Here is a 25,544-nt window from a genome sequence, read left to right as displayed (position 1 = left end):
AAGACGTTGCTGAGTAAAGATGATAAATGTTAAATAACCTTGACCTGACTTCACCTTCATTTTCTATGTAGGCTTTGAAATCAAAAGTGTCAGTGCCGTTCAGGGTGGTGTCATTGATCAGGGTGGTGTCATTGATCAGGGTAAAATTGTAGTCATCAAAGATGCTGGTGCCGTTTGGGATGGGCCAGCGAATGCACTTATGACGCAGATTTCCCATGAACAGCTGCAGGCCAATGAGAGCGAAAACAGCCAGCGCAAAGACGGTCAGAATCATCACATTCACCATCTTCTTGACCGACTGGATCAGAGCCCCGACAATGGTTTTCAAACCTGAGAACACACATATCTATGTACATAAAAGAGCAGTAAACTATATTTGGACACTTATGATGACTGATGAGACTGATGATGGCAAACACATCGTATAGAACACAATAAAAATGTTTAACCCACCAGGAATAACGGTGATGGTTTTGAGAGCTCGGAGCACACGGAACGTCCTCAGTGCTGACAAATTGCCAAGATCTACAAACTCTGTGATGTACCTGGACACAAATCACAACACCACACAGTAAATATTCCTTTACATTTACGCGTTTGCCAGTTGTGCGTAAAGCATTTAAGCCAGAGATTCCCAGCAAACATCAGCAGCAGAATGTCACCACCGCAGAATCTTATCTTATTATTGAAGGGTCGTGATTTGACAGCGTATATTTCTGTAAAGATGTGAGGAATACTCACGCCATGCTGATGACCATGAAATCCAGCCAGTTCCACGGGTCACGGAGGAATGTAAAAGGTCCGATGCAAAAGCCTCGGGACAAAACTTTGACCGTTGCTTCAAAGGTGTATATACCAGTAAAGACATATCTACAACCATAGGGATATCGACATATTACTGTAGAACAAAATAAACGTAACCATAGTTTGAAATGAACAAATGAATAGGTTGCGAGTACCAGAGTTTGCGATTTCCAGGACATATAACACGACAGATTTAAAGCACATAAACTACAAACTAAATATGAGCATAGAAACATGTTAATATTTAATTTCAACCCTATACAGAATATAGGAATATACAGAATATAAATCAGCAAGATTTATTATAATTATGTGCGTCAATACAAAATTATTCTTAAAAACATTTCTTTGTTATGAATAACACAAAAGAAGATATTGTAAAGAACGTGGGAAACTAAACAGTTCTGGGGCACCATTGACTACCATAGATATTTTCCTACTATAGCAGTCAATAGTGCCCCAATACTGTTTGGTTAAAAACATTCTTCCAAATATCTTTTCTGTGTGTTTAGCACAACAACAACAAACATATACAGGCTTGTAACAACGTGAGGGTGAGTCAATGATGACAGAATGTTTGGGTGAACTATCACTTTAAAATGTATCTTTTGTTACATTGTTATCCAAGTTGATTACTTTATGTGATTTTCGTAGCATTACTTTATTTTACTTGTCTAACATCTTATATGACCAGAAGTACTTGAGAGTATTTCTGCAGTAATAAATGTGAGATTTTGTGAAAGTGAAAGTGCAGAGCTCTTACTCCACCGTTTTACTCCAGGCTGGAGGATTACTCATGGTCATGAACACACAGTTGGACAGGATGGTGACCATGATCAACATACTGAAATATCTGAAAAACAGTCAAGGTCTATACAGCAAACACTTTTCACAGTGTGCACTGTGAAATTACGGAATAGTTTTATGCTGTAGACGGTATATAAAACTTTATTGATGGTATTTAGTGAAACTGAAATGTAAATAAGCTTTAAAGGATTTTCACAGCATGATATAAAACAATGTACGAACTATAAGCATTCAAGAATTATTCACAGAACAGTGCTGTATAAATGATAGCCGTTAAAGTGTGTTCATGTGTGTTTTAATGATACAGAGAGAGGACATAGGGAAGAGAAAGAAACGGGATACATTTATGAGGAATACTATTAGTTAGGTGTACTGTACTTTAACAACTAAATACATGAAATAATACTTGCTAAGTTTGGGTTATCCTCACGAAACCACTGAAACATCACGGCAGTAATGATTTTAATTCTAAAACATTTAATTGTGTAACAAAATAAACAATCATAATAATGATGATTTTGTTCTCTACCTTGCACAAAGAAGAATACAGTATTAACAAAGAAATACATTACTATTTTGGAATTTTATTGTATTTTCTCCTGAAAATCTCATTACCGTAATGCGTCTGGCTATGCCTGAGTGCATATGTTGTAATTTAAACAAATAAAAGATAAAGGAAATTATAATGAATTACATGTTCTACTAGATATTCTCCAATGAAAAAGCATTGACATAATATTCACATATAATAAAAATAGTGAAGAAATAGTGGAAAAAGAAGTGTCCGTGACTGATTCTCCATAACATTTAAAGGACTGTTTACACACACACACAAATCTTTACATTAAAGGGATAGTTCACCCAAAAATGAACTTTTTGTCATCATTTAATCACCCTCAGTTTGTTCCAAACCTGTATACATTTCTTTGTTCTTCTGAACAGAAAGTAAGATATTTGGAATAATGTCAGTAACCAAACGGATCTCATTCCCAATTTACTTGCATAGTAGGGAAAATAAAGGTAACACTTCAGTATAGGGGGCAATTCTCACTGTTAACTAGTTATAATTAGCATGCCTATTATTGGCATATTGGCTGTTTATTAAGTACTTTTAAAGCACATATTCTGCATGACCGTACTCTACATCCCTAATCCTACCCAATACGCCCTTTTCACATGACGTTACGCATCTTCCGTTCTGCCGCAAAGCAGTGTATCGTTACTTCCGCTAGCACTCCAGTTCATAAGGTGGTGGTAATGCACCTATAAGCTGGTTTGCCAACTGCCAGTAAAACTCAAGAAGAAGAAGTTACTTCCGCTAGCGCCTCAGAATGGAGTTTACCAAGTCCCTTGCACATCTGCCACAAATACGGCTAGATGATGTACAACGTTGTGACAAGCAGAGTGGGACGAGAGAGATGCGAGACCAGTGCAACGTGCAGCTGACGCCTCGCGCAGTTCCCTCACGGCCCTCGTCCCACTTGTCACAAACGTCTTGCAGACAAATTTTCGCTAACGACAAGATCAAAGCTAGAGAAAGGATACAAATTCATCGTTGAACAGTATCTGTTTGATTATGAAGGTAAGTGTTTTGTTTACTTTTTATGTTAGCGAAGGTGCTAGGATAAGTAATTGAATATGTGTTCTTTTTTTCACTGTTGTTAAATTCCAGTGCGACGGCAAAACGGAAGTTCTTCTTCTTCTTCTTGTTTGTTGCAAGACGGATGTTATGATACACTGCTTTGCGAACAGGCGGAAGTTAAGTGACGTCATTGTGAAAAGGGCCTATACTTAAACCTAAAAACTACCTTACTAACTATCAATAAGCAACAAATGAAGAGTTTATTGAGGAAAAAGTCATAGTTAATGGTTTGTTAATAGCGAGAATGGCCCCCTATTCTGAAGTGTGACCAAAATAATACTATGGGAGTCAATGGGGGATGAGATATGTTTGGTTACTGACATTCTTCCAAATATCTTAATTTGTGTTTAGCAGAACAAAGAAATTTATACAGGTTTGGAACAATCTGAGGGTGAGTAAATGATGTCCAAACTATCCCTTTAATTTGGTTATTTTTGATAAATAACCAAATTTAATCAATTTGTTTTACTGTATGTTTTTTCATAAACTGGGTAATCTGTGCAAACTGAAAATAGATGACCCCATAACGTAAAATTAACACTGTTTCAATGTTATGAAATGCTGAAAATCTCGTTTCAAGGAGAAATACGTCAGATTACGACAATGAAAAAGGTCTTGAACAGTATTTAATGTAAACCTTAAATGGTCATGCTGGCACATGAAGGATATGAATGTATGAGAATCTTGATGGCTCCTCTTCTGACGACACTAAACGGACTGATAAAATACAGCGCCGGTTCAGCAGTGAACCTGTAGATTGTGTTTCCCTTGCTTATGACAATAAATGTCTGCAGAGGAGATTAATGCAGAGGTTACACCTAATGAAAAGAGGAGCAGGTTTACACACACACGGCATGTGAACAACACACGTGAGAATAAGACTGACTTTCTTTGCTTTGTAGAAAGGGTCTATGTCCTCCAAAGGGGTGTTGAGGAGGTCGTCTGGTGGGTCGCCATAGATCATGGGCAGGTTCTTCCCAGCCTCTAGGTCACTGCTGGGTGCCTGTAGCGTCTCCTCGGCCTCCTCTACTTCCTCCCTGCTGTTCTTCTCCTGGATGATCCTCTCCATCTCCGCCAGCCACTCCGGAGTGAAGCGGCGGAGCGCGTTGATGCCTGTGGGAAGGAGATGGCTTGCCATCTTGGCATCGCGAAGAGACGCCACCTCACGGGGTATGACCGCACAGAGTTCCTGAGAGAGAAGAATGTACTGCGTGAAAAATAAACCTTATTAGGACAGCTATACTTTTCAACATCAATACTTTTGGTTGGTGGTCTTATTTTTCTGATGTTTGATTACATGAAATTTATGATAAATGTCTATATTTCATATAATACCACAAAATCTGTGCCCCCTGGATGCATCCTGGAACCCCCTAGGGGGCCACGGCCCCCAGTTTGAGAACCAATGAACATTTGTGATATTTCAATCATTTCGATATATTACGCAGCCCTACCTTATATTACTCATGAACACCCAGGCCAACTCTCCGGTGCGATACAACCAAACTACTATAGTAGTTATTTTTTCCAAACATAAAATATTGTACCTTTTTGTAGGTACACCCAAGACCTACTATGTGCCTAAAGGTACGGTTCAATGTTTTCTTCCCTAACATTTTACTGTCCCTTTAATGTAAAGTATGACGATGCTGTTATGATGATGTCTCAGACGAAACAGTGGACAGTTATGACACTGGGGAGCAGTCACAAACACATACACATAGAGGAGTAAGTGTTTCCCCATAAAGGTCCAGTGTAGTGGGTCTGTACAGCACGCACGCGCAGAACACAAACACAGATATGGTGGCCGTCCAGCTGCCGTGGGCCATCACAGTTGAGCATTGAGTTACAAAAGCACGATGACTTCGCTCATTCCAGCCTCCCTCGCTCCACACCAATAAACAGGCCAGGACCAGGCTCGTTTCCAACATCTCCAAACCACAGCTCATCTCCAGCACCTTGTCTTACACACACCTGATTCTGTTCTCTCGCTTCACTGACAATCTGTAGTTACACAATATATGTTATGGATTCTATTCAAAATGGCTGTATTTTCAAACCTCAGGGGCAACAAAGCAAGATTCCTTTCACCTGTTACATATAAAACATTATTTAAAGTAGTTTTTGAAATATAGTATATATAGTAGTTATCCTGAAGTGTTATACAGTAGACACTGTAAGATTATCATGCAGGTTTGGACATATTATGTGAATACAGTAAATTGACTTTAAATGGACAGTTCAACCAAAACCAAAAATGATGTCCTCCTTTATTCACCCTCATGTCAGTCAAAACCTGTATATGACTCTTTCTGTCCATATAATGGAAGTCAATGGCGTTCTTCTTTTTTGTGTTCTGCAGAAGGAAGTCATACAGGTATGGAATGACAAGAGGGGGAGTATTTCCTTATTTTTTAAAGGAACAGTTCACCCAAAAACGAAAATTCTGTCATCATTTACTCTAGGGCTGTGTATTGGTCTATCATGATAGATAAGTCACAATACAGCATATTGAATATATTTCGCTACGATACATAATGGCAATATATTGGAATACTTTTTCAAATAAAAAATGTAAAAAGAAAACACAGCTGAAACTTGCCATCGACCACCTGGGGTATTTTTAACATCCCACCAATAGAATCCATCACGTACCAGTAGACACCGTTATAGTATCGATTAAAACTAATACAATTTCCAATATAACCATTAAATCCATTAAATTTTCTATTTTGTTTTGTGCAGAGTTCTATTGTTTTTTTTCAGCAAGGTTACTTTGGCTGCTCTTCAGTTTGATAGCAGTGTCAGTTTGTGCATTCTTTAGGCCGTGTTCACACTTGACTTCTTTTTTGAAAAAGTTGACAATGGCGCTTTTTTTGTAAAAAACCGCACCATTATGGTTACAAATAGCAGCCGGCAATGTTCAAAGATAGCATGTTCCAAATCTATGTACATTTATTTGTTTATACAAATCTTGCCCCCCATTGACTCCCATAGTAGGAAAAATTACTGTTGAACACAAAAGAAGACATTTTGAAGAATGTAGTTCTGGGGCACTTTTGACTACCATTGTCATTTTTCCTACTATGGTAGTCAATGGGGGGCAAAATCTGTTTGGTTATAAGCATTCTTCCAAATATCTTTCTCAGTGTTCATCAGAACAAAGAAATTTATACATATTTGGAACAACTTGAAGGTGTGTAAATGATGACAGAATTTTCATTTTTGGGTGAAGTATCCCTTTAAGCGTTTAATGGGTAACAACCGTAAGTTACATACGTGCATGCATAACAATAAATTGTAGCTATGGCATTTGTGCAAAACAACACCAGGGTTTTGGTCATAAAACAATGTTATACAGGAGTTTACGTATGCATGTACAGTAAATATAAATGTATTATTATACATAAATGTATGATCTGTTATGTTATTATCTCACAAATATAAAAGTTCAATAGTTTTTTTTTAATTGCATGGTAGTTACTGTAAAGCTTCACAGCCAATTAATAACTTACTGCAGCAGTCAAATAAATATACAAGCACATCAACATACGTTTTGATTACTTTAAGATACATCTGTGTTTTGTACAGGTATTATGTGCAGTATTTTTAGTACATTACAATAAATCAAAAACTGCCCAACCGTGTCATTACCTTTTTTAAAGATGTTGCTGGTTGTAAATATGTATGCACTGTAAATAAGTGAACGTGTGCACAAGCACCATAAAAAATGACAGTATATCATTGCATTGTATATTGTTTTGTTGTTACTATAAAACAAATGACTCATACCATGAAACAGAATTTTGATCACATTGCCCACCACAAATGTTAATGAGTTTCTCACATCAATGGCATTTAGTTTTCATAACTGAGAAAACTGGTGAGACTGTGGAGGATGCTAAACCAGTGTATTGTTATTAAGAGCTTTCTGTCAAAATGGTGGACATATTAAGCAGGCATCAAGATCTCTCATGTCACGGTGACACCACAGGATGAGACAACGCCAGCCCACCATCACCCCCTTACCCAAACCTTCTGTGAGCCTGAAGCTTTATTGTCATTTTTCTATAAAGGGACATAGAGTGGAACGAAATGTCAAGTCTCACAGGACCACGGTGCTACAAATTGAAACATAAATATAAATAGACATACAACGAAGAAGTAAAACAAGTTTAGACCTTAGCAACTTACATAGGTAGTCTAACTATACATACACTGAAAGTAAATAATTATTTCCTATGCATTTATCTGTCATTGTTTATTCACCCACATGTCCTTTAAAGGGATAAAATGAAAATTCTGTCATCATTTACTCACCTAAGTTGTTCCAAATCTGTATACATTTCTTTGTTCTAATGAACACAGAGAAAGATAATTGGAAGAATGCTTAAAACCAAACAGATTTTGCCCCCCATTGACTCCCACCATAGGAAAAATTACTTTATCATTTTATCAAGAAGACATTTTGAAGAATGTAGGACTGCAAACAGTTCTGGGGCACTTTTGACTACCATTTTATTTTTCCTACTATGGTAAAGATGTCTAATATAGAAAGATGTGTCTATAGTCTTAAAAACGTCAGCCTGATTTAGACAGATGTTTTTAAATAACAACAATGAAACCAATAAATATACACAGGGTACATTCAAGATATTAACGTTACAACAATTGGGGTGTTTTGTATGAGAATATTTGTCATCAGTTATTCATCCTCACGTCATTGATAACTGTAAACTGTACGACTCTGTGAAACAGAAAAGAATATAATTGGTCTCAGTGGCTTTGTGTCCATACAATGAATGGAAGTCAAATGAGGGCAAATGTTGTTTGGTTACCAACGTCCTTGTTTGGGTCCTGCAGAAGTCACATAGATTTGGAATTTAATTTACGTTTAAAAACGGTGTATTTTGTACAGTATGCCATTTCAAAGACGTCAATGAATATTATTAACTGAGACACGTCATGCAAAGGGATGCATTATTCAGCACAACAATGAAAAAAAAATAGATGTCAAAGTAAAACACTGCATACACAAAATGGTTTAAAACAGGTAAAACTGATTTGCACCTGCAACCCAGTGTCCCCTTTTGCACACATTAAGGAGAGTGCTGGGAGATCACATGATTCACCGGTGAAAGAAACTTAAAACCAACACCTTCTGCGTCCAAGAACATGTGATGCTCAGAACTTGTGGACACACACACACACACACACACACACACACACACACACACACACACACACACACACACACACACAGCAGACAAGAAACACCCTCTAATTCAACTAAATCTCCACCCAAAAGACATCCTGAAGAGGTCCTCCATCCATATAGTCATATCGGTTACAGCATCATGCACTGTACATCCTGCGGTCACGATTTATCAAAGCTAAACACTCAGCAAGTAACCAGCGCAGGCGAAGAACCTTCAGACCAAATAATCCAACCATCCGGTAGTATGTGAACAGAGGTAGCCTATCAAAAATCCATTAGGAATAACCAGTCTTAAAAAAACACGAATAAGGGAATTTTATATTTACTGTAACAGTCATAAAGAGTAGAGTAGGAATTACATGAGAGAAAGTCCGGTATTTGAAGGTGCCCCTGTATGCTCTTATGTAAGGGTTAAACAAAATATGATCCGTGTGCTTCTCATGAGTGTCTCGGGACCAAGAGCCCAAACGTCTCCATCATCCTACACCTCTGAACAGGGACACATGGATTAACAGTGGAGGAATGGTGGGGTACAACCGAGCACAACTCGCATCATCAGCCCAGCGCTGAAATGAAGACAGGGTCTATATTTAACCCTGACTCCACACTGTTGGATGGGAAAAAGAGTAGAGGCGCACAGTCAGCATCTGCAGGAACAACAGATTTGACACATTCGCCGTAGAGGAGAAACACTGCGTATAGCGCACGCATATGTGTACAGTACTCCGTTTGGAAAATTAGCCATGGTTTGCCTATGGACATATAGGTTTGTAGTCAAATCATAATAACCACAAATCTACTATGGTCTCTCACTACAATAACCATTGTTTAACATTGGTATTTATAGTCCAACTATGGTCATACTTTTAGAACGTCCGGCAACTTCTATGTAAGAAATATGTATGAGATAATGTACACCGAATGCAGCAAAATACCAAAATAATACCAAAATTATATAGATAAAATAACAAAATAATATAGACTACCTTAATAAATATATCCAAATATTTATTATCGAAAAATCTGAGCCAACCTCAAAATGTTCTTGTGACAACTACTAGTAACATGTTTACAGTCATTTTTTTTCAATTGGCCAAAATAATGTTTTACAAACGTACCTCTTGTGACATAAGTCTTTTAACATGCGTTTACAAAACTCTGAATAGAAATCAATAAAAAAAACAATTGAGGACTGAACTTTTTTTAGCCTGTTCCCTTTTTTATTTCCTAAAATCCAACTTGTCTGACTATTTGTCTCTAGAATCTGCAGTAGCTTTGCAGCATCAATCAGAATGCGTCGTAAATGATGCAATATTGATAAAAATCCCAATTTTATATCAAAATTTCTAATCATATCGAATGCCCCACGCACTGACATGACCATTAGCAGAAAGACTCATTAGAAATGCAAACACTGAATCTACACAGATCAACATTTTTCAGGAACCGAAGCAGCTTTCAGGGTATTGCTTTAAACAGAACGACCTATGCATCATTAAGCACAGCTTTACCTTTCACAGTGAGGTCAATTTGATTCCCACCGACTCTTCAGGATTTTATTTTTCCTCCAGCTTCTGTGTGCTGATGGTTTTAGCAGCTCGAGCTCCAGCGCAGCTGCTGCTGACGCACAGGCGCGTTGAATGAAACCTGAGATTCTGCTGCAGGTACGAACATAGACATGCCGCATTGAGCGCTTTGGCCCGTTACTGCGATACGTCAACGGCGCCGCCATTTTGAATCGGGCAAGACCAAACAAGTGAACCGGGGAGCTCCCATTTTTCCTCAATAAAAAAACAGTAACGTTTGCAGTTCTCAACCTATTTCAATGCCTCAAATTACAGATAATAGACTTGGAAAATGAATTACTATCATAAGAAATCATAATACTGGTTATTGATTATTTCCCTACTATTCACAGAAAGACACTAATTTGCACTGTAATGGATACTACATACAAGAGCTTGAGAACAGTAGCTTATACAAAAATATTTTATATTAGGGAGGTAGATATCAAGCTCCGCTTGAGGCACTTCAGCCAATCATATGGCGTTGAGTTCAGTGGCGGGAGATCGGAGTTTTACCTCAGGCACATTAAGTCAGGTACAGTTAGAGTTTCCAGTCACAATTTAAGATTGGATTTTAATTTGTTCATTAAAACAGCTTTAATGGATATACAAACTATTGTGGGATATTTAATATCACGTTATATTACAGAATATATACGGTTTAATAGAAATACTGGTGGTATTGCCACCTCCTTGGTAGGCCTATAAACTATAACATTACCGGTTTGATGCTACTAAAACCTACATAACGGTACAGTAGCCAAAAAGTATTGTTTAGCGTAAAATTTGTTGAAGATTACCAGACAGGTTATTTAATAAGCAGTAACTTGTCTTACAAAAGCAGTTTAACGTTACTCAGCGTCGTGAAGTCTCTCCTCCATTGACATGGCTGACAAAGCTGCTTGTGGTCTCTGTATCTGCTTGGTGGAGTATTACTGTAGCATGACGTGTGTATAGCTCCATCTAGCGATTTTATACATATACGCGAGGACACACACACGTCTGGTTTACTATCCCCGTGGGGACAGTCCATAGGCGTAATGTTTTTTATACTGTACAAACTGTATATTTTATCCCCTATCCCTAAACCTAAAGATCATAGAAAACTTTTTGCATTTTTAGATTAAAAAAAAATATTGTTCTGTACAATTTATTAGCTTTTGTACCCACGAGGACCTCAATTTTGGTCCCCACGGTGACACGAGTCCCCATGAGTTGGTGTGCATTCAGGTTTAGGTCCCCACCGGGACATACAAACATGAACACACACACACACGCGCACACACACACACGCACGCACGCACGCGCAGTCTCTCATTATACTTATACAAATGTATCACCATTCAAACCAGGGGCGTCGCTAGGGGGGAAACTGAGTACATAGGACCTTTATGGCGGGTACTACGTGCCAAAACCTACCGTCTGATCGAACATCTGACCGAACGTCTTGAGCTTTGAGCGTCTGACCCACGTGACGACCTGACGTGACGTCAACATCTCCAAATTAGCGTTTTTTTAAACCAGTGTCTATTAACACATCCAAACAATAGGCTGCCCAGTGGCGTATGGTGTAAGGTCTGTATAGCCTAGCACAGGAGATGGGGGTTCTAATCCACCTCTCGTTGAAGACATTCTTTAATCTTATTCTATTACCTTAAAGATCATATAGGCTTTTGTTTTCACTAAAATTGATTTAACACTTAAAAGTCATTTTTATTCATACAGTTTAAGTTTAGGGTAAGGTTAGGGGTTGGTGTAGGCCTTTAATATCTCAATTGCCATCATTTAATAATTTTTTTAAATATAATAATTTACATTCTGTTATAATTGCGTAATGTTTAATACACAACAATACTGAGGTGCAAATAGTAACGTTATCTTAATCCAAAGAAAATACAGCTATTTTTTGTTAGTGTAAATAGCAAATCGCTAAGAAATACTGATATTTTCACTTCTGCTTCTTCAGTACATAGACTAACTATCACTAAACTGAAATAAACAACATTAGACATAAACTAGACTGAAAACTTACTAACATGACTGGGGTTTTCACAGCAAACAGGAACACAGCAGTACACAGGAAATTCACACAGCGTACACAGGAAATTCACACAGCGTACACAGGAAATTCACACAGCGTACACAGGAAATTCACACAGCAAACACAACGTAATCCACGAACACAAGACAAAGACACAAGAGGGTATTTGTAGGGGAACACAAACGAGGGATAACGACACAGGGCAGGTGTGGGTAATGAAACACTCAGGGAAGGATAACAAGGAAACGAGATGGCGGGAACAGAGACGAGACACTGGAGAGAACGTATATTATTGTCAAAAGGACAATAATATGTTTCTCTCCACACATAACCAAAGGCTTTGTCATGACTCCGCTACAGGACCAAGGAAAACATGACTATGGAAGCAGAGCCATGACAGAAGCCCCCCCTTTAATGAGCACCTCCAGGTGCTCACCAAGGGGTAGACGGACGAGACAAGACCGACTGAGACAGTGACATGAACAGACAAACCATGGAAAACAAAATCAGTGGCAGACACGACAAAATAATAACAGGACTAGGGTGAGACATCAAAAATAACAAACATGGGAGGGGGGGTGGGGCCAAACAAGGGCCCATAGGAGGCAGTCCAAAAGGGAGGTGGGGAGAAGTCCCAGTCCCCGGCTGCGCTCGAGGCGCGGAGTCCTGGGGGACTTAGGGGGAGTCCTGGGGGGACAGTCTTTGGCCCTGGCAGTTTCCCAGGGGCCGGCTGGACAGGGCTTGACGCCGGCTGGAAGGCCGGCTGGACAGGGCATGACGCCGGCTGGAAGGCCGGCTGGATCACCGGGCTGGACGCCGGCTGGATCACCGGAGCTGGACGCCGGCTGGATCACCGGACTGGACGCCGGCTGCACCGGACTGGACGCCGGCTGCACCGGACTGGACGCCGGCTGCACCGGACTGGACGCCGGCTGCACCGGACTGGACGCCGGCTGACGGCTGACCCGGCTGACGCAGGCCGGCTGGACGACGCCGGCTGGGACGCCGGCTGCACCGGCTGAGGAGAGGCCCGCGCTGCCCGCCGCTGCCTCTTTTTCTTCAGCCGAGCCACCCGCCTGGTGGTCGGCTGAAGAAAGGATGTGACGGGTACGGCTGGCTCGGCTGGGATTCCTCGGAGGTGACCCCCAGGACTCTCGTCTCCCCCGCTTGCCCCCAGGCTGACGGGTGGTGAGGCTGCAGGGGAGGAGGAGAGGTGGGGCGTTCCCCAAGGTGAGGGTGCCCACAACATAGTCCTCCGGGATGGACAACAGACCGGAAGAGAGGAGTCCTGTTAACAGGATGTCCCGAGCAATGGGTTAGTAAGTGACACATAAGAGGTTGTAGATATGATGAAGAGAGTTTTAATGGTTCCTCCTCTTTCACATATGAAAAAGTCAGCCAAGAATGCATCAACAGCAGAGTATCAAAATAACAAAGTAGATAAAATGTATCAATATACAGGCTCATTCAGCTAAACCACACAGGTCTGAACAGCATCTGTTTGTACATGTCCAGGCTTACTCTAACATTTTAAACCAACCGACCTTACTCTTTGTTCTGAGCAGGTTCCAACCTTCCCTCATGATGCTTTGGGAGCCATTTTATATCCTAGGCTCCGCCTCCGGATCATACCATGTTGGCGGTAAAACCCATACGTAATACACATAGTTGTGAACCACCATTGACATAAACATGCATATTACTACGATAAATAACATGCATACCTCAACAACATCTCACCATTCAACATATAAACTTTACCACAAACAATTAATATTGGCAGGTATAATGGTTGTGACCCTGCTGATGTCACACCTAAGATGGCTGCCAGTGTTTGCATAAAAGTCCAGGTTGAACATTAAACTGGTTTGGCTCTGCCTAACAAAACTGGTAAGTGTATAAAATCTATGTTATTGTATTTCCATTAAATGATGCTTGATGAAAAGAACATGTGTCTGTGGTTATTTCCATGTAGCAAACAATATTAACAACACTTATTCACAATAACACCGTGTATGTGTATGTCTCAGTGCTGCACTGTGACATTTCCTTCCCCTTCTCGAGACACCCTATGTGGTGTTCTAGAGAGAAAATCTGCCCCACAGTTCTCAATGCCAGGCCTATATGACACCTTAAACTGAAAAGGCTGCATGGCTAAAAACCAATGTGTAATTCGGGCATTAGAGTCCTTCATTTGGTTTAGCCAACTAAGAGCTCTGTGATCAGTCTCTATGTTGAATTGTCTACCTATGAGGTAGTACCTAAAAGAATCCATTGCCCATTTGAGTCCCAGGCACTCTTTCTCCACTGTGGAATATCGTGTTTCACGGGGAAGCAACTTCCTGCTAATGTAAGCAACTGGTTGAAGTTGTCCTTGCTCCCCTTGCAACAGTACAGCTCCCAGACCATGTTCTGATGCATCGGTCTGCACTGTAAAAGGTTTCTCAAAGTCCGGACTCTGTAGAACAGCCTCTCTGCACAAAGCATCTTTTAATTCCATAAAAGCACTTTCACAATCCGTAGTCCATTTAACCGTATTGGCTTTGTCCTTCTTTGTCAATTCTGTGAGAGCTACAGCTCTTTTTGAAAAATTGGGGATGAATCGTCTATACCATCCCACCAAACCAAGGAAAGCTCGTACTTGCTTCTTTGTTGTCGGGCGTTCTGCTTGTTTAATAGCTTCCACTTTTCCCACCTGTGGGCGAATTACTCCATGTCCCAAAACATGACCAAGTTAACACGTTTCCTCTTTGGCAACGGTACATTTATCCGGACGGATGGTGAGATCAGCCGACTTAATCCTGCCTAATACCTCTTGAAGATGTTGCAGATGTTCCTGCCAGCTCGTACTGAAGATGATTATGTCATCCAGGTATGCCGCAGCGAAGGCTTCTGTACCACAGAGAATGTGGTCAATCATCCTTTGAAAGGTTGCGGGTGCACCATGAAGTCCAAAATGAAGGACCCTGAAATGGAAGTGACCAAACTGAGTTTTGAAGGCTGTGAACTCCTTGCTGTCTGGACTTAAGGGTACTTGCCAGTAACCCTTACATAGGTCGAGTGTTGTGAGGAACTTTGCTTTACTAAGCTTCTCAACCAGTTCATCGACTCTGGGCATCGGATATGGGTCAAATTTACTCACTGAATTGAGCTTCCTGAAGTCAAGACAGAATCTGAGGGATCCATCTTTCTTTGGAACAAGCACAATGTGGTTGTTCCACTCACTGAATGAAGGCTCTATGACTTCCAATTCCTGCATTAACTTCAGTTCTTGCTTCATGGCTTGTAAAAGTCTTTCTGGCACTCTGTAAATTGGTTGCCGAGTAGGTTTCGATTCTTTTAATTGAATGTGATGTTGGACAAGGTTTGTTCTTCCAGGTGTGTCTAGAAACAACTGCTCAGGGATACATTCCAGTATTTGACGACGTTGCTCTTCTGTCAGATGCTGAAGGTCTACGTGGCACCCACTTTGATGCACCGGTAAGTATTGCTCCTCAGTTTCATCTTCTTCCTCCACAACTCTTACCAAGAAATCTTTTACAGCTTGCTGTTGTAATCTCGGCTGAACTGGACGTTCATGCCACTGCTTCAACATATTGATATGGAAGGTTTGCAATGGATGTTGTCTGGAAGGCATTTTGACCTTGTAGGTTACTGGACCAAGTTTCCTCTTCACCAGATAAGGACCTTGCCATTTTGCCATCAGTTTGTTTTCTGTTGTAGGTAGCAATAAAAGAACTTGGTCTCCTGGCTGAAAGGATCTTGCTCTTGCTTTCTGGTCATACCACACCTTTTGCTTGACTTGAGACTCTTTCAAGTTCTGATGAGCCAGATCTGTTGATTGTTGAAGCTGTTCTCTCATTTTAAGGACATAGGAAAGGATGTTTTGCTTTCGTGGCTTGTCTTTGTCTTCCCAGCTGTTTCTCAAGACATCCAGAGGACCTCTAACTTGATGTGCGTAGAGCAGTTCAAAAGGCGAGAAACCAGTAGACGCCTGGGGAACCTCACGGTAAGCGAATAAAAGGTAAGGTAACCACTTATCCCAATCTTTTCCAGATTCAGACACAAACTTCTTCAACATTGTTTTCAGTGTTTGATTAAATCGCTCCACCAGTCCATCAGTCTGGGGGTGGTAGGCAGATGTTCGTACTCTCTTGATTCCTAACAGTTGGTAAACTTGTTGCAATGTATGTCTCATAAAATTTTGACCTTGATCTGTTACCACCTCTCTGGGGATACCTACGTGTGAGAACAAGTGTAACATTGCTGTTGCAATCTGTTTGGCAGTTACTTCTCTAAGGGGGTATGCTTCTGGATACCTAGTTGCGTAATCACAAATCACCAATATAAATCTGTTACCCCTCTGGCTTCTTTCCAGAGGACCAATGATATCAGCTCCTATTCTTTCAAAGGGAGTTTCTACAACTGGAATAGGCACTAGTGGTGCAATCGAAGGAACTCTACCTTTTGTCAACTGACATTCTGGACAGGACTTGCAGTAATGTTTCACCTCGCTATACATGTTAGGCCAAAAAAATCTCTTGGAAATTCTCATCAATGTTTTCATGAAACCTAAGTGTCCTGACCATGGAATAGAGTGACTTTCTTGTAAAACACGCTTGCGATACTCTTTGGGTACCAACAATTGTTTTCCCTCCTCTTTAGACTGTCTGTAAAGAAGACCATTTTCTACCACAAACCTCTCCTCGCACAATGAACTGGAGACAGCGGCTTTATTAGCCTTCTCAAAACATGTAGACAATGTGAGATCCTCTTTCTGCAGTTTAGCTAGCTCATTGGGTATGCTAAACTCTGTGTCATCTACTTCAGGCTCAGCTAACCCTAAATGTATCTGCTCTGACTGGACAATCAGATCTGCAATCTCACCTCTTCTTTTTTCCAGCCGGTCTTCTCTTGAGACACATTTCTCACCTACCCTATCTTCAGCGAAAAAAGGCATTTCCCTAAGTGTGTTTCCTGGAGAATCTATGGGTGGCTGAATTACATTCTGTGTCTGAGCTCTAGTAACTACTCCACACCAGGCTGTCTCCTGTACCAGATCTACTAGCACTGGCATATCTGTGCCTAACAACACCGGATAAGGTAAATTAGGTGCAATACCAACATTCATTAAGTATGGCTGCTTTTTCACCTCAATATACACTTCAGCAGTGGGTAACTCTGTTTTGTCCCCATGGACACAACACACTGAAACTGTGTCCTCCGACCACAAATCTCTGGTTATGTATTGAGCCTGTACTAAGGTCCTTGTGCAACCAGTGTCTATCATTGCGGTTACTGGCTTTCCATTCAATAAAACAGTAATGGTGGGTTCTGTGCTGGAAGCATTGCAAACTGTAGAAGTAGGTCTAGGTACATAACACAGCCTGGCTGATCTAGGCTTTTTAATTGGGCAACGTGGGCTGGTGTGACCTGTTTTACCACAGTTATAGCAAACTATCTCAGTGCTGGATGATGTCTGACGTGTGTCTACAGGCTTAGGGGTCATGTGCTTTGAGAAGGTGGGCTGTACAATCTGGAACTGACTATGAGAGTACGAACTTCCCCCTGACCCCTCAGACTTACCTCTTGTGGCTTGTAGGTTGCCGGCATATCTGAAAGTTCCAGAGAATCCTTTACGAGCTGCAACATAGGCTTCAACTAGTTTAGCTGCTTCTTGTGCGGTACTTGGATCTCTTTCCTTCACCCATGTTCTCAACTCTGGATAAAGCACACGCATATACTGTTCCAACACTATGATTTCCATCAGATCCGTCTTGCTGCTGTCTTTAAAGTTGACCCACTTGAAGAACAGATCCTTTAAGCGAACGTACATCTCTATCGGTGACTCATCAACAGGTGTATTCAACGTTCGAAATCTCAGTCTGTAGGTTTCTGCGTTGATTTCATACTTCTGTAGAATGGCTTCCTTAATCCTTCCATAATCAGATGAATAGGTAGGTGACATAGCGACAAATGCAGCTCTTGCCTTGCCAGTGAGTAGGGGAACCAGATGAATCGCCCAATCTTCCATTGACCATTTGTACACCTCTGCCAGTCTCTCAAAGGTAGTGAGAAAATGTTCAATATCATCAGTGTCTTGTAATTTAGATAATTGAGGCAGATGGTCAAAAACTCGAGTGACTGACCCTTCAGATGTAGAAGCTCCTTGTCGGTTCTGCTCCAAATCCATCTGTATCTGTGTAATTTGATGAGTGAGTACCTTGTATTCCTGTTACCGTCGACCTGATTCTCTTTCTTGTCTCTCATCTCTGTCCCTCTGATACTGTAGAAATGCTTGAAACATTCCTGCCAGAGCTGTAATTGCTGAATCACCTAAAGGGTTAGGAATATCCACCGGCTGTACTGAATCTCCAGATGTAACACCTTGATTCTGTTCCACTTCAATATCCATTTCTTGTTGATTCTTCTTCTTAGGCGGCATGCTAGTAGTTTCTGTGTCACTCACCGGAAACTTGACTCAAAATTTCTGACACCAGATGTTAGATCCGTATTCCTGGACCACTTCTCACATCAAACGTTGGATCCGTATTCCTGGACCCCTTTAAACTCAAATGTCAATTCCAACCACTTCTGACACCAAATGTTGACAAGATGTCCCGAGCAATGGGTTAGTAAGTGACACATAAGAGATTGTAGGTATGATGAAGAGAGTTTTAATGGTTCCTCCTCTTTCACATATGAAAAAGTCAGCCAAGAATGCATCAACAGCAGAGTATCAAAATAACAAAGTAAATAAAATGTATCAATATACAGGCTCATTCAGCTAAACCACACAGGTCTGAACAGCATCTGTTTGTACATGTCCAGGCTTACTCTAAAATTTTAAACCAACCGACCTTACTCTTTGTTCTGAGCAGGTTCCAACCTCCCTCATGGTGCTTTGGGAGCCATTTTATATCCTAGGCTCCGCCTCCGGATCATACCATGTTGGCGGTAAAACCCATACGTAATGCACATAGTTGTGAACCACAATTGAACCACGTGAGTGCAATGGCCCATTGAACAGTATTGTGATATGCGCCAACCTCATGGGTCCATAACTTTAAAATATGTTATAGTAAAATGTTCTGTATTTTGCATGATGATAGGCAATAATAATTGGTATAACTCTGCAATGACACTTTCAACGCACCATCAAAGCCAGCTGAGATAAAGCTCCGCCAATGGTCCAATATTTCTATGTCTCATTTATATGTTTTGTCACATATGCCAACTTCACGATCCATAACTTAAAAATGCTACAGTAGAAATGCCAACATGTCTTTACATGGGCATGTAACTATAACCAATAGCACCATATGTAATCAATAACTAGTACATTGACTGGTACATTGAAATGTTGTTCTGTCGTTATATCTTTGTATAACTATAATAACCATGAATCAGAACCAGAATTTAGAATGAACTTTATATGCACACACGCACAAACACAGGAAATAGAAAATAAAACATTAAAACATGAATGCATAGCATAATACATAAGATGCAAGAGGACCGGTTAATTACAGATATGCATAGCTAGTACCGCATATTAACACGGTTCATACTGTGCATTTTACAAACATAAACATAATTTAAACAGTTCTGCCAAAGTGATATTGAGAAAGGAGGGAGTGATGAGCATTCTTCATCAAGTCATCATTTCAAGGGGCATTCAGTTCAGGCTTATGCCAGCACCAGGCAGCCAGCAGAGCTACCTCTGTACACACACGCGCACGCACACACACACACACACACACACACACACACACACACACACACACACACACACACACACACACACACACACACACACACACACACACACACATGCAGTCTTATTAATATTTAGAAACTGTTGATTACTCTTTTCTAGCTACAAAAGCAAAAAAACGTGAATAAGAGAAAAGCGAGACGGTCCCTAAACTGAGCGAAACACGGAAGCGTCGCGACTTTTAAGGTGGAGCGGATAGCGTCAATACGAAGCTGCGAATAAGAAGCTGGATTCAGCCTCGTCTTTAACCCGTTAAGCTTTACAGAGTTTAACAGGTTAAATCTGAATCTGAGTTGCCACCGAAAGTCAGTGAGCATTCTGATCTACAAGTGTTGCGACGATCAAGTCGCACCCTAAAGAAACCTGAAAGATTGAATCTTTAATGTTATAAAGACAATAGTCATATGTTTTGAGAGTGAGGCAGCGGTGTTCACAGCGGAGTTTTATTCCCTTTGAAGCCTGTGATGATGTTCAGTCCTTGCCTCATACTTCTAGAATCAGTTGTGTTAAACTGATCCTCAATGTTCTTCCTGTAATGACGTTTGGCTGCTTTCATAGTTTTGCGGAGGGCATAGCTGGCTTGCTTATACTCATCCGCGTTTCCTGAATTAAAAGCAGCGTTCCGTGCATTAAGTGCTGCGCGAACATCGCTGTTTATCCATGGTTTCTGGTTCGGGGAAAAAACGTATTATAATTGGCAACAGTGTACTGATGCTGTCATGGTCCTGCCTTCTTGTTCATGATTTTCTAGTCTTGTGGCAGGATCGTGACAGATCTATGGAAGCCCATTTCCGCCACGTGACAAAAAAAACCAGGCTCTAAAAAGTCATAATTATGAGATAAAAAGTAAAAATTATGAGATAAAAAGTCATAATTATGAGATAAAAAGTCATAATTATGAGATAAAAAGTCAAAATTATGAGATAAAAAGTCATAATTATGAGATAAAAAGTCAAAATTATGAGATAAAAAGTCAAAATTATGAGATAAAAACTCGAAATTATGAGATAAAAAGCCATAATTATGAGATAAAAAGTCAAAATTATGACTTAACGTGCACATGCGCAGTGCAGCCAGCACACCGCATGCTGGTGACATCCGCTGGTTAGAATGGTGTAAATGCAACTCGGTGGTTTTACAAACCAATTGCGATTGGTTATATATATATTTTAGTTATTTGATTTCAGTTTTCAGTAATTTTTTTAAGCTTCCAGTGCAGACATACAAATGCATCAGCAGACACATAATAATAAAACAGAGTACAAAATATGTAAAAATATAAATAAAATACAACTGTAAATAGACAGTTGTACAGAAGTAATATACTGTATGTAAAATAGATTGGAAATTTGCGAATATTCAAATTTATTAAAAGCAATATGTCCAGATGCTCTAGTACTCCTTCTGAAGCACCGGCCAGAGGGCAACAGTTCAAAGATGTTGTGTCCAGGGTGTATCAAGTCTGTAATGATTGCACTTTACAAGAGTGGGAAAGAAAGCACCAATGATCTTTTCAGCAATCTGGACTATCCGTTCTTGTCCACTTGTGATCAACTGAGTAGCCGAGGCAAACCTGACAGGGATTAAAGCACACAGAACAACCTTTGTTGGGCCCTATGTGGGTCTCCCACTTCAGGTCCTTTGAGATGGTGGAGCCCAGGAACCTGAAGGACTCCACAGCCAAACAATTACAAAATATTGTGTGTTTTGGGCCACATTCAATGTACAATGTATATGGAATCCTTTCAACAAAAGATCTATGAGCTACTGAAAAGTATTTCACTGGTTCCTATCTACCAGATAACATGCCTGCTGAAGCCAACAAACTACCAGTAAAAACCCAGAGAGGTTTCTATTGTGAAACATGCAGTAGTAGTAATATCATAGATTTGTGAAGCCATCTCTTAAATGCATAATTTTTGATGTATGATTTTGGAGGGCAAAAAATACACTGCTGTTTAAAAGTTCTAAAACACTTGAATGTTTGACTGAAATGTTTCTCATGGTCTTAAAATCTTTTAATCTGAAGATGTATGTTTAAATGTTTGAAATGACTTTAGTAGACAAAAATATAATCGTGGCAACATATTAATTTATTTTATTAGACGACAAAAATTGAGGACCAAATAAAAAAAGCAGCCAAGAAATGAATAGATGAAATTTCTGCCAATACTATTGAAAAATCTTCCTACAAGGTGAAATTTCAAGAAGCTGCTCGATCATGCCAAGAGTACAATTTTGGAAAGGGTGGCTACTTTGAATATGCTATATATATTCTTTAGTCCCGTATAGTTTTGATTTATTCTGGATGCTTTTTAACATAATTCCTAGATAAAGTTATGATGAGTACTATAATTCTAAAATGTGGCCTGTCAATTTGTAGTATTTTAGTAATTTTTCTGTTTGATGAGGCTTCTAAAATGGGACTTCGGATCAGTTCAAAACAAATGAATCAGGTTGCTTGTTTCAGCCTAATTAAATAAAATAAAAAATGTACAGTTATTTATATTTACACCGTATTAAGCAACGGATGTCGCAAGCGTGCAGTGTCTTGCCTGCACTGCGCATGTTAAATCATAATTTCAATTTTTTATGTCTTAATTACGATTTTCAATCTCATAATTATGATTTTCAATCTCATAATTATGACTTTCAATCACATAATTATGACTTTCAATCACATAATTATGACTTTTTATCTCATAATTTCGATTTTTGTATCTCATAATTTCGACTTTTTATCTCATAATTATGACTTTTTATCTAATAATTTTGACTTTTTATCTCATAATTTTGACTTTTTATCTAATAATTATGACTTTTTATCTCATAATTATGACTTTTCATCTCATAATTTCGATTTTTGTATCTCATAATTTCGATTTTTTATCTCATAATTTTGACTTTTTATCTCATAATTTTGACTTTTTATCTCATAATTTCGATTTTGTATCTCATAATTACGACTTTTTAGAGTCTGGTTTTTTTATCACATGGCGGAAACGGGCTTCCATACAGATCCCTTACGTTTAGTGTGAGAAAGTCATGGTTTGTTTACCATTGACATGCCATGTGCTTTCTCGTGTCTCGTCATTGGCCCCGCCCCTCTCATTTCCCGTATTGTTTTCCTGCCGTGTCTCATGTTCCTCACCTGCCCCTCGTTATCTTCCTTTGTCTGTTTCCCTTTAAAATGCCCTCGTGTTCATTGTCCTGTGCTCGTGCATTGTACTTATGTATTTACCCGTGTCCTATTTCCTTGCCTTGTCTGTGGATTGTAAGTTTTGTGTTTTACCTTGCCCTGCCTTTGTTACCCTTCCGTGTTTTATAAGACGTTGTGTCGTTATTTACAGTTAGTTTTATTTTGATCCCGTCTCTACGCTTTGCCCCCACGTGGGAAGTCTTTGTTTTTTTGTATTTATTCTTAGTTGGTTTTCCCCCATCGAGGGTGTTTTTGTTTAATAATAAATTATTGTGTTAACCCCTTCACTGCCACTGCCTGCGCTTGGGTTCTTCCCCCCCTCAAAACCATGACAGATGCAAAGAGAGTATCTGAGCACAGATAAGACTATATACTGTACACAGGCATATGTGTTATAAACAAGTTGGCATAGTATCAGTAATCCGTGCTAATAGTTGTTGGTGGTAAATGCACAAATTAGGGTGCAAATAGACTATGAAGGCTTGTGTTCCTTAATACGTTATAATTTCCTTCTAGTAAAATCCCTTGTTGAAAACACATACATCTTTTACATAACTTTAAAAAACCTAAACATGTAATTTGTTTTAGGAAGGTTGCAATTACTGGCTTCATTAAGTTACATTGGCTCCCTGTATTCGCTCAAATCAAATTCAAGACTCTGCTCCTGGCCTACAAGACCACCACTGATTTGGCACCCCCTTATCTTAACCCACTAATTCAGATTTATATACCCGCCAGATCTATATGCTCTGCAAATGAACGACGTCTTGTGGTGCCATCCCATAAAGGTAAAACATCGCTCTCACGAACCTTCTCAGGGATCGGTTCCACATTTATGGAATGATCTGCCCGCTGCTACAAGATCAACAGATTCTGTAGCCATCTTTAAGAATCGTCTGAAAACACATCTCTTCACCTGACTGATCAGTTCTGACTTCTATCTCTTTTCTACTGTTTCAAAAAAAAAAAATACTTAGCTCTGTATACTGTGGTAGGCTATATGAGACCAGTTTTCTTTTTATTGCACTTATGCTTTTTGTTGTCCTTATGTTGTTCCAATTGCTTCCATTGTTTCCCTCATCTGTAAGTCACTTTGGATAAAAGCATCTGCTAAATGACTAAATGTAAATGTGATGACATAACGAAAAATATATGAAAATAGGTAAAAATAATGCAAAGACTAATAGGTGTATTTTCTTTAATATTGTTGGCCAGAAACAATACATGCAAACATACAGTACTCTGGTTATTGAGAATAACAAACATTCAACCTAACTAGTATTTCACTGATTGTGAGATAAAAGACAAAATATGTTATAAATCTTTAAAAACACTTAAAAATAAAATCTATATGATTGGGGTTTTCACAGCTTACATTTTTTTATAATATATTTATTTTAACTGACAATGTCAGATGTATTTGCAGTCACAGCTTTAACATTCAATAATATATTTGTAAAAAAATGGGATACATCTTAGCATATGTACTACTGTATGTTTATTAAGGCAGATTTAACTGAGGAAAACACAAAATGCCTCTATTATTGTAAAACACGTTTATGATGAAAAATATTACATTTTGTGAACTAAATATAAAAGTGCTCACAAAATCTCTTTATATTGTGCTACATATTTTGCTCAATGTTTTTTGCCTGTATGATTTAGAGCCCATAGCACAAATTATACAAATTAATTTTACAATAAAAGATCTTAAAGTTGAGGAGGAACTTGAATTGTATGGAGATGGTGTAATGTTGTTTTTAACAGATGTAGAAATGTTATTATGAATGTTTGAAGAAATAGACAGAAACTATGGAAACGGGTGTAAATTAAAAATATTTTTAAGAGAAAGTATGATATTAAGTGTAGATGATACAATATGGTACTTAAGAGTAATAATGTGTATAGAACCTATGCTCCTTAATAAAGTGGAGTTATTTATTTAGAATACTGAGAATTACATATTTTAAACCTATGACAATTTTTGTGGCGACAATGTCTTCTCAGTTTTTCTGAGTTACATTATTTTATTTACAGACAATATACATGTTCTGTTATTTCATGCATTCTGTAGAATTCGTATGTTAGAACCTGTATTAAAATGATTCACAGAACCTGTTCTTTAAAACTGTCCAGTTAAGGCCCTGTCCCCTTTTTTCCAAACTTGCTTGGACCCTGATATTTTGTGCTTGCGGCTGTATTTCAGTTATTTATCATCATTATTATTAGCAGTATTAGTAATATTTTCTTCATTTTGCTATTTGAATCATGTTAATTTAATTATTTTATTAGCTATTACGTGTGTTTATAAGAACTTGATTTAGTAAGTATGTGAATACTTTTTTGGAGATGTTAAAACAACTAATTATCTACTTATTGGTTATTGTTTCCATTTATGTTTTTATTGTTTTGTTTTGGTGTTGGGTATTGTTATGAAAAATATATAAAAAATAACATACTGCTTCATTCGATTAATATTTGTCTAAACTCT

General features: G+C 39.1%; 1 protein-coding gene across 2 annotated transcripts in view; it reads right to left on the bottom strand.

Moving 5' to 3' along the window:
• The window catches only part of scn4aa (sodium channel, voltage-gated, type IV, alpha, a), a 51,462-nt gene that overhangs the window by 21,478 nt on the left and 4,440 nt on the right, over positions 1 to 25,544 (bottom strand). The window contains exons 1-7 of one of the 2 annotated variants that reach the window (XM_057357727.1): positions 9,983 to 10,184; positions 4,140 to 4,442; positions 3,923 to 4,041; positions 1,568 to 1,657; positions 742 to 870; positions 454 to 545; positions 55 to 330 (exon numbers count right to left, since the gene is read on the bottom strand). In XM_057357727.1, the coding sequence (XP_057213710.1) occupies positions 55 to 330; positions 454 to 545; positions 742 to 870; positions 1,568 to 1,657; positions 3,923 to 4,041; positions 4,140 to 4,391 (958 nt within the window). In that variant the 5' untranslated portion in view covers positions 4,392 to 4,442; positions 9,983 to 10,184. Of the gene's footprint in view, positions 1 to 54; positions 331 to 453; positions 546 to 741; positions 871 to 1,567; positions 1,658 to 3,922; positions 4,042 to 4,139; positions 4,443 to 9,982; positions 10,185 to 25,544 lie in introns of those variants that run through there. The other variant, XM_057357724.1, reaches the window with a different exon arrangement.

This window comes from Triplophysa rosa, linkage group LG18, assembly GCF_024868665.1.
Source record: "Triplophysa rosa linkage group LG18, Trosa_1v2, whole genome shotgun sequence".
NCBI lineage: Eukaryota > Metazoa > Chordata > Actinopteri > Cypriniformes > Nemacheilidae > Triplophysa > Triplophysa rosa.
Note: the sequence above shows the minus strand (reverse complement) of the source record. Positions and strands in the feature narration are given on the sequence as shown.